At 36.8% G+C, this 10,577-nt stretch overlaps 1 protein-coding gene across 1 annotated transcript; it reads right to left on the reverse strand.

Annotated features, from left to right (window-relative positions):
• Positions 1–682: 682 nt before the first annotated feature.
• Positions 683–9,984, reverse strand: LOC132058752 (probable ADP-ribosylation factor GTPase-activating protein AGD8). The gene is made up of 7 exons (XM_059451081.1): positions 9,824–9,984; positions 9,148–9,266; positions 3,994–4,441; positions 3,595–3,852; positions 2,060–2,182; positions 1,164–1,262; positions 683–1,065 (listed from the first exon to the last, which is right to left on the reverse strand). Exons 1-7 carry the CDS (start codon positions 9,890–9,892, stop codon positions 958–960), a joined length of 1,224 nt encoding a protein of 407 aa, XP_059307064.1. The 5' UTR covers positions 9,893–9,984; the 3' UTR covers positions 683–957.
• Positions 9,985–10,577: the final 593 nt, after the last annotated feature.

Below are 10,577 nucleotides of genomic sequence, written 5' to 3' on the forward strand. Positions count from 1 at the left end.
GTACGCAGACCTTACCCCTACCTTGTAGAGATAGAGAGATTATTTCCGAAAGATTGTTTCAGAAAAGACCGTCGGCTCGAGTAAGGCAATTTAAAAAAAAAAAAAGAATACGAAAATGATCAGGTAATCTCGTTATAGTTTTTCATTAATTGTCTAACGATTTGCAAGAGTTATTACCCTGCAAATTTCTAATTGCATAGGTGCTCTCTTTTTTTAGTTTCTCACCGGGTATGTGATATCCGCATTGGAGTCCAATTATATCTGAATTCATGCTGCGTAGCACCCCATTTGGAAGGATGCGCTCCCCGCCAAGGATTTTTTAATACCCAAGCCTTGAACCCAAACCTCTGGTTAAGGGAAGAGCAATAGCTGCACCACATCCTTTGGTGTAGTTGTTTATAGAGGCGACTAGGATATTGATTAATCTCAATTGTTGCTAGTTTCCTACTAATTTTTTAACTATCTTTTAAATTTTTTTATTGCTTTCAGTTTTCAATTCCTATTTCATCGATTGTTTTCAAACTCTTCCACCGAAGATGCATACTGAGAGTTCCATATCCAAAGCTCATATAAGCAAAAATGTTGAAAAACTATGCAATATTTGCAATGGAAGTAGTCTTTTTGAGAGAATTGCAGATACTCTTTTCCCACTGGTCTAGATGCATTTAATCGGGTCAGAGAATTTTGAATATTGGAAGCACATCACATTGACAAATAGTTTTCACTAGTTTACAATTCCCTGATTTCACAACTCGGACGCCACCTAGTACACAGAAAATTGTTTAATAAAGCTTTACGAGCCTCATCAAGAACTAAACAAAGAAAAATGCAAAAACACATATATAAAGAAAATTTTAATAAGACAAGACCAGATTCTCCAAAGCCCTAAGAGTTCTAATCTTATTGTTCATCTTCCGAAAGAATTTCATCCAAAATGTTCACATCCAGTGTAACTTTTCACAGGATTCTGTCTTGTAGATCGGACATGAAGGTTGACGCAAATGAGCCAAGTCTCTTTCCAGTTTCTCCAGCAATGTTTTTCAGAGAAGACATGTCCTGTTGTGCCTGAAAACATAGAGACCAACGAAAGAACGATCCTTTCAACACCTGCTTATGAGAATTTGAAAAGCATTGACATTTGGTGTCATAATATGCTTCTATACCTGGAATGAGAGCCGGTTAATGAGATCACCAGCAGTGAGGTCCAGATCAGATCTATCATCGTTACCGAAAAGGTCAGCACTTGAAATTGCACTTGAACCCTGAGAATAGATAGCAGTAGAACACATTTTTAGGAGCACGAATCTGATTCATCCATTTTTAGGTAAACTTCCTCCGTCAACAATCTGTTTCTTCCACTAGTTTAATACCCGAGAAATTCCCGAGAGCCAACGGTGCACGATTCTAATGGATAATAGGTCCCCTTTACCATGATTCACTTAAAACACCAGACTTTTGTCCCCGGCTAGGTTTCATCAGCATTCTTTTTTGATGGGTCAAGTTCAAGTAATATACAGAACTCGTTTGCGAGTAGACAGTAAAGGGAATCTTCCTCACTCCATTGAGATCAAATACACAATAAGCACAAATGATAGCAACAGATAGGCTAAGGTAACGAGGTAATTTCCTAGGCTAATGCTATAAGTTGCGCAAATCATTATGTTTATTTGCTGAAGTTGCAAATGTAAACTCCTTTAGCGAGATTCGAGTACAATTTAAAAAGAATTTAGGGGTTCAAATATTCCACAGCGCATCAGCACAGCAGCATTTTGACTACTTGTCATGCAAATGGTCAAAAGCAAACAAGAGATTAGTAAGACACCATTATCTCAAGTGATGGCATGTGGTTTTCACAAATCTGTACAAATGGAATTTCCAGAATTATCCATCCCCCTGGTACGACTAATTTGAAGTAAAATGATAGGAGGGGAGAAGTATAGTGCATTAAGACAAAAGGGAATGGGAACAAGGAGAAACATAGGGAATATTGTTTTTGTGACAGTAGAGAGCTTGTTCCAATTAACTATAAGAGAATGTTATCTACAGTAAGCAAGCATACCGAGTACTTTTGCAGAGAAACTGAGGCTTCCATATCAGCTTTGCTCTGATCACCAAAAAATTGGGCGGATGAAATGGCTTTTGCATTAGAAAACTTCTTCCTTGCTTCATCAGTTTCCTCAATCTGATTAAAATAGGATGTGAGTTAATTAAGTAAAACAAACACTGTCAGTGGAACATGATATAGGAGAACAGAGCAAATAAAAGTGTGGCGTCAATGAAGTGGGGGAGAACCATGAGTCTCAGGTTCAAGCCCAAGGAGACCAAAAAAGCTCTAGTTGATTACTTCTCATCAGCACAAGCCCAATTCTGTGTTGGTGCGAGATAGCAGATGGAATTAGTCGAGGGAACGCAAGCTGGCCCAGACCACCATCGACAACAAAAAAAAAAAAAAAAAAAAAAACCTTGAAAGACTACAGAAAAAACTTAGGCAAAGCAGTCGACTCATAGAACAGGAGCAAGAGAATAACTGAGTGAGACCAATAAATCACAAACTAAAGGACAAATCCAACCCTAAATAAGGTGAAAAAAGAAGGAAAAAAATTCCAGGCAAACTATATTACAAAGAAAACATACAAAAGTTGTTTTATTTACCTTTTAAAATAAAAGTCGCTTTTATTTTTATTTTTCATTAGAAACCAAACACTTCAAACTTGCACTGCGAATTTTTAGGATGTACCAGTTATTTTTTCTTGAATGACTAAAAAGCTAGAGATACACTAACGGTTCCTAAATCTAACGAAAATGTTTCTTCAGTGGGGAAGTGAGTGCAGCAATAAGTATATTCAGAGCTAAGTTGCTCGGACTCTCCAAAAATGCTGCCGCACCCATGTCGGATCCTCCAAAAATACACTACTTTTGGAGGATCCGACACGCACCTGTCGATATTTGTGAAGAGTCAGAGTAACATAGATTCAGAGTGCTAATGGGTAGTTTCATTCCACAAAAAAAAAAAAAAAAAAAAAAAGACGAAAGACTTTGAAATTTCAAACGGCAACAATCTTTTCTTAAACCAATAACAACTTTTGTACTTATCGACAATGCAGGTCGCAGGATGCTGGAATAGGATTAAAAAGCAACAAATCTCACACAAGTCACAGCCCCTACCTTTGTACTGATCAAAATACAGTCCACCACCTAACTGCTGCTCTATGTATACAGCGGTTAAACTTCTGCTCCCAATCCAGAAGCTCAAGGGTAAATATTAAATCACAAACCAATCAAGCTTGGTTTAAAAATTGCTTATCTTGGATACACTTATGCAGATTCAGAATAAACTCAATCCAGCTCCAGATAGATCAAATGTAGAAGTATAATAGGTCATAGGATGTGAAAAGGGCATGATCTTACCAAGGAATGAATAATCCTGGGGATATCAAGGTGCATAATGAAGTTCATATCTTTCCCTTCTAACTAAGTCTGACGCTACTTTCTTTATATCTCACAGATACGCATGTCAATATTAAATTTTCACTGTAACAGCTTTATTAGAATCCTTGTATGACAGTGAACATAAAAACTAGAATAAGAACTCACTTGAACTTTTGAAGATTTCGAGCTTTTCTTTGTGAAACCGCTGTCCATTCCGTAGTCCGAAAAAAAATTGGAGGACATTGGAGGGGATACATGGTTAAGAACACGTCCAGAACTTATCTCAGAGGGTTGGACATTGTCTGTGTATTCGAAGCGAGATGCGAATGATGAGCCACCAGTTGATGCATTACTTGCAGAGTTAGAGGAAGAAACTTGAACAGGCGGTTCTTCAGGCTTCTGGTCATACAGACTTTCACTTGGCTGTAAAGATGCTCAATCAATTAATTTAAATTCCAAATTTGTTAAACATCTTAATATAAACTGCATGTATAAAATCTTCATTTCAGAGTATGCAATTTATACCCTGCATCCATTTCTCTAGCTTGGAAGACTAAGATGTACCTTTTTAGTAAGTTTCCGAGCTCCAAGTCCACCTGGCTTACCAGATTTCTTTGCGCCTACAGGTTTCTTAATCGAAGTTGTAAAAACTGATTGTGATGCTTTGGGTGAAGCAGAAACCTCCGGAGTTTCATCTTTAAATGATGAGGTTACTTTTGGAGCTTCACTAGTCTTAATATCAGAAAATCCATTTGTAGTCTGCACAGCCTGAGAGGCAACAGGTGATGCTGGCAAACCTGCATCCTCTGCTTTCGTTTCCTCTGCTTTACTTTTAGCAACTTCTTTCGAGAGTAATTGTTTATACAATTCGGCAGCCCTGGAGGTATACTTGGCTTCAACTTTGCCTCCATCCGTCCATCCGTGCTGCTTGAAAAAAACTTGAGCACGGTTATTTCCACCAAAGTACATCATCTTTAACTGATCTGGAGACCATGAATCTAAATTTGTCGACCTGCACGAATCAAATCATTAGAAAATGGACTGAGTTAGAAATGCCAAAATAACAGAGAGAAGGCAGTATATATTTGTTTGCAGTTGGTCATACTAAAAAGAACAGTTCACTTCTAATTTTTTTTATTTTTTTATTTTGATGACATGGGAACCCGCAGCCGCTACCCTTTGGGTGCGCACAGGGTAAACCCAGCTCCTGTGCAATAGCTCGCAAACCACACAGGAGAGGTAACCCGCACTAGGCAAGCCCCGTGCGACGAGCTCAACCCAGAAGGCAAATCCCCTACTGTCGTTGGCAGGGGGTTTCGAACCTGAGACCTCCATTATGAAAGCCCCATGCTCAACCAACTAAGCCACCCTTGCGGGTAGTCCACTTCTATATTTGGTAACAATTGAATTTAAACTTCTCATTTTATTCCTACGGAGAAAATTTGATAGCAACTCAAATGTTATGGCATGTGTTAGACCCTATATTTTAAAAGTTATGGCATATTTAAGAACACAAGTTTTAAAAGTCTTCATTTCTTTCTTAAACTTCGTGCCTAGTCAAACTATACCAAACAAATTGGAATATGACTAGTCAAACTATAACAAACAAATTGGAACATAGGGAGTACAAAAGAAGGTGGTTCCGAGGGCAGAAGATAAACCTCGGCCCCTAACAAATTTCTAACCATGATTAAGAAATGCAAAGCTATATTATGAATCCTCCCTTTCTCTACACATACTAATAGATACATGCACTCAAATTCTGTCTTCCACTCCTGTCTTTCACACACACAAACCCCCCCTCCAAGCAAGCCCATATAGACAGCAAAAACACCCCAAAGTTTAGCCTACATGGCCTTCCATATCTCCCATCGCTAATTGTTCTCATACAATCAAATGCGGTTAGGTTTAACAAGGTATCTAGGTTCATCATTAACCAGGCCATGGTTGTCATCACTTTTTTATAAGGGAAATAGTTATATTGCATATTGTTATTGCCGCTTGACTAATACTTCTGATATGCTGGTTATTAGAGGCAGGAACAGCTACTATGGTGAGATGAGATGAGCAACAATGAAAGTGATGAGGCCCAAAGTGTGAAGCAGTGGTCATGCCAGTTGTTAGAAAAAGGAGGCATGTCACATTAGCCTATTGCACAGCCAAGAAGTCCAACATGACTATTTCAAACTTCCCTTTTCTGTTCTTCCTCGTCTTAGATCATCCCATCGGCAGTGTGATTTGAAGAGAATAGTAGTGACATTATAATGTCAAGAACTAGCCCGTGCATGAAAGAGAATGCTCCACACCCTCCTCCAAAGAAAGAAAATGGGCTTTTCCAATGAGTAGGAAGAAAGTGTTAAGAAGAACAATAGCCAAATTACAGTGGCTCACATTTTTTTTCAGGTTTAGGTAACCATGATAGGTACTAGGTAGGGAGCTGAAACTAAAGTTGACACAGGAAGAGTCTATCTCACACCTTTCTTCTTTAATAATTAAGAAATCCAAGAGGGCCAACAGCGCACAATTCGGACTCGGCATATAGTCGGCCTGCCCTGTACTTTTCTCCATTTAAGTACCAAGCTTTTGTCTGCCATTGGATTCAAATCCATGACATCCACCTAATCCACACATCACGCTTGTGCTCTTACCACTAGACCAAAGCCCTAGGGGCAAACACAGGAAGTCTCTTGAGGTGGTCATACCAATTGTTTGGCAAAATGAAGAAGCGCTAGCTTTGGAGCGGTTGTGGCTGAATGTAGAATCGAGATGACAACCAACCTTCTGAGATACCAACCTTTTTTTCTTTTTGAGAAATGTAGGATATTTCATTATAAAAAGCACAAAGACAGTGCACAAAAATACAAGGATATAGAGAGAAAACACAACAGCCCTCAACTATACAGGAAGCCCAAATCGTCTAACACTTCATCCACGTCATATGCAACATCAGTATTTACTTCAACAATACAAAAGCTGAAATAAGCATATTTTTTTTTATGAAGTAAATGATTTCATTACTAATCATCTTAGTTGCTGAACTTTTTCCATATTTAAACCATCTATTGTTTCCCTCTTTTCAAATATCCCAGATTATCCGAAGGGGAATAGACAGCCACAGTGACCTACTGATCGTCTGAACAACTGGTAATTTCCAACTCCACAAAGCTTGCTTTAAGTTTCCTGGTATGACTCAACCAAATTGGAACAATTAAGGAATAGGCAACAAAGCTGCCAAGCCACCTAAGATACCCAACCTTTTGGATAGCACTATCTAGAAGTCTAATATTTTTACCCCTTGTATATATTTATTATTGAGGAAACTCCAGTTACTGTAACTCTCAATGCTACTTCCAATACATTGAACTTTCCGTTTAAAGATACGTTGTGTTGTTTTATTCCTCCAGCTATATTCTCTCAACACTTCCTAAAACATTAATGTCCTCCATCACCGGCAAACATTATCCCTGCAACTCATAAAGTCCTGGAAATACTGTTATTTAGTATCAGGAATTTAACTATCAAGAAATTTTATGTGTTGACCATACTAATATGTGGGCCTATTATAACATGGATCTTTCATTCATGTAACATAAATCTTGGGAGATTACTCCAACTTATGTTGGATTTCATCTTCCTCTACTTTAATATCCATCATCGCTTGGAGTATCTGTCGCTTGTGCCAGCTAACGAGGTATTCATGCGTATGAAAATATTTCATTTGGCAGAATGTAAGATCAATTATATATTGGACACAAGTTTGCCCCAAAGCCAAAACTATGGTGAGTGCATCTATGATCTTTAGTGCATAAATAAGGATACCAATTAGTACTATCGGCTATTCCACACAAAAAACTAGCTCTCGACTACAAATATCAGATATTATGGCAAAATCCGTTCTTTTTTCCTCCTTCAATATGATAATATCTGAATTATAGCAAATCTGCAAACCATTCCTCCAACACCAATTGATAAGAGAATGGAACTTCACTATGTGAAGACTTCCTGATATTATCTTTCAAAATTCTCCTTACATAATACCATTCATTTTCCCTGGGTAGTTTTCTTGAGTTAAAGCTTTCCTCTCATCCACTAAACCAGTAAAACTTACCAAAAAATGTGGGTTTCAACCAAAGTCCCACATGAGAAACTAGATTGACTACAATACCAGATGTTACGGCAGAATAAAAGGTTAAACACGAGCTCCCATTATGTAAGAGTGTTTCTCCTTTCTTTTTTTTTTTGGAACAGGTAACATAGAGTGTTTCTCCCGTCTTTACTCCCTACATTCCTTTTTCCTTCTTCGATATCATTATTTGAGTTTTAACCAATCCGCAAGGACACCTTACACCAATTGGTGAGGGAATCGACTTCACTCTGTGCAGAGTTACCCAATACCTTGCTGGTGGGAGGTAGCAGATACCCATGGAATTAATTGAGGTGCCCGCAAACTGACCCGGACACCCCAGTCATCAAAAAGAAATCGATGTCTCAAACTCAATCTATACTCATGATTGCCTAGCACACATTCATCCAAAGATGCAATCTTTAAATGAGAATCAACTTCACTATATGCAGAGTTACCCCATACCTTTGCTAGTGGGAGTTAGCAGAAATGAAGTGGAATTAATTGAGGTACCCGCAAGCTGGCCAGGACACCCCAGTCATCAAAAAGAAATCAATGTCTTAAACTCAATCTATACTCATGATTGCCTAGCACACATTCATCCAAAGGTGCAATCTTTAAATGAGAATCAACTTCACTATATGCAGAGTTACCCGATACCTTTGCTAGTGGGAGGTAGCAGAAACGAAGTGGAATTAATTGAGGTACCCGCAAGCTGGCCAGGACACCCCAGTCATCAAAAAGAAATCGATGTCTTAAACTCACTCTATAGTCATGATTGACTGGCACGCATTCATCCAAAAATGCAATCTTTAAATGAGAATCAACTTCACTATATGCAGAGTTACCCGATACCTCTGCGGGTGGGAGGTAGCAGAAACCAAGTGGAATTAATTGAGGTACCCGCAAGCTGGTCAAGACACCCCAGTCATCAAAAAGAAATTGATGTTTTAAACTCAATCTATAGTCATGATTGGTTGGCACACATTCATCTAAAGATCCAATCTTTTAATACATCTTCATGTTAATTACAACATTGACCAATGAGAGGAAGCCGCTAACCTGCTGATTCTAATAATTTCAACATTTCTAATCGTTGAAAACTTACAATTCGTGTCTTATAAAACTCCCCAAACAAAAATTCATTGGTAAAGTTACCATATAAACAAAGAATAGAGCTGAAAATCAGCTCATCAAGCCAAATAAAAAATAAAAAAATTAACAATTGAATAAAAGAAGAGTAAAGTGATCAAACTTTAAAATGTATAAGATGCCCTAAACTCATATCTATAGTCACCATTTTCCGGCACATATTCATCCAAAGATACAATCTTTTTATACAGAGCCTCATGTTAATTGCTAAGCAACTGTTTATAAGGCAGTCACGTCACGGTTTCTAACCTGTTGATCCTAATAATTTAAACATTTATAATCGATAGTTTCCAATAAAACCTAAAACTCGCGTCTTACACAACTCCCCAAACAAAATTCATAAGTAAAGTTACCGTGTAAACGACGAATATAGCTAAAAATCAGCTCATCAAGCCAAAAAACAATCAACAAATGAGTAAAGTGATCAAACTTTTAAAATGTACCTAACAAAACTGATGTGAACACCAAGACTCCGATGCGTCGCCGAACAATCAATGCACAAGAAAATCCCATACGTAACCGACGCCCACGTAGGATTCTTTGCATTGCAATCAAAGCACATCTGATATAATATTCAAACAAAAAAGAAACAAAAAATATTAAAAAAAAATAAAAATTAACTAATATAACAAAGATCTACATTCTACTCAGCATAAACACTAGATCTAAATCAGATCTCTAATTTCTAAACCAATTCAAACAAAAATATAAACAAAAAAACAGAGAAATTTCAAATTCAAGTGAAAAAAAATATATATATATATAATTTTCAATCAAATCACAAGACGAAAAAAAATACAAAATTTATCAGTATATAAGGAAGTTATCGAGATCAAATTAAAAAAAAAAAAAGGCAAAAAAATCAAATTCAAGAGAAAAATATAATTTTTCAGTCAAATCAAAAGATATAAGACGCAAAAAATACAAAAATCAGATCTCAATTTTCTCTACCAATTCAAACAAAAGTAACATGAAAAAATGTAATTTTTCAATCAGATCAAACTATACAAGAAAAAAAAAATTATCAGCAGATAAGAAACTTTTCTAATCAAAAAAAAAGTACAAAAAATAGAAAATTTATATCAAAATTCAAATATAAAATTTCAATGAGATCAAAACCTTGTTGTCGGGTTTGGATTTGAGTTTGCGAAAAACGGCGTTTTTGTCGGTGAAGTTGTCGGCAGCCATTGCTAATTCTAGAGAGAGAGTGAAGTTCCCAGAGGAGGATGTTTTTATTTATTTTTAGAGAGAGAAAGAGAGAAGCCTCCTCAGGGAACACCGTACAAGAGAAACAGAGAAGAAACACCAAAGCAAAGTGTGACTAACTAATATCGGTCACCCCTAACAGCTTTGGCTTTGTTTGATTGGTTGTTACCTATTGTATTTCTATTCTCTTCTTAGTTTAGGCCTCGTTTGTCCAAAAAATTAAAAAATCACTTGTTTTTAGAATTTTGGAGTTGGAGTTGCGTTTGGTTATAGTTTTTGAAATTATAGCTTTTGGTGAAGTGTAATTATAAAAAGGTGAAAAAAATTTGAAAAATAAGTTTTTTGAGTTTTTGGTGTTTCGGAATATAATTTCAAGTTGTATTCGGAATTTTCATGGCCAAACGCTGATTTAGGAATAAAGTGAATAATTCTTATGGCTAAACGGGGGCTAAATATTTGTTTTGACACTTACTTAAATTTTAGGGGAAAAGGGGTAAAAAATGAGAAAGGGTTAAAAATATACTCCGTTATAAGTTTGGGTGAAAATAACTCGATTGTATTTTAAAATCACTTTATTTAAACTCGACCTAATTAAATAAAAAATTCATATGTGACCAACTTGTTCCCGAGTCCTACATCAGGAGCCACAAGGTACATGAGCGGGTAA

The sequence above is a fragment of the Lycium ferocissimum genome, chromosome 1 (genome assembly GCF_029784015.1).
Source record: "Lycium ferocissimum isolate CSIRO_LF1 chromosome 1, AGI_CSIRO_Lferr_CH_V1, whole genome shotgun sequence".
Lineage (NCBI taxonomy): Eukaryota > Viridiplantae > Streptophyta > Magnoliopsida > Solanales > Solanaceae > Lycium > Lycium ferocissimum.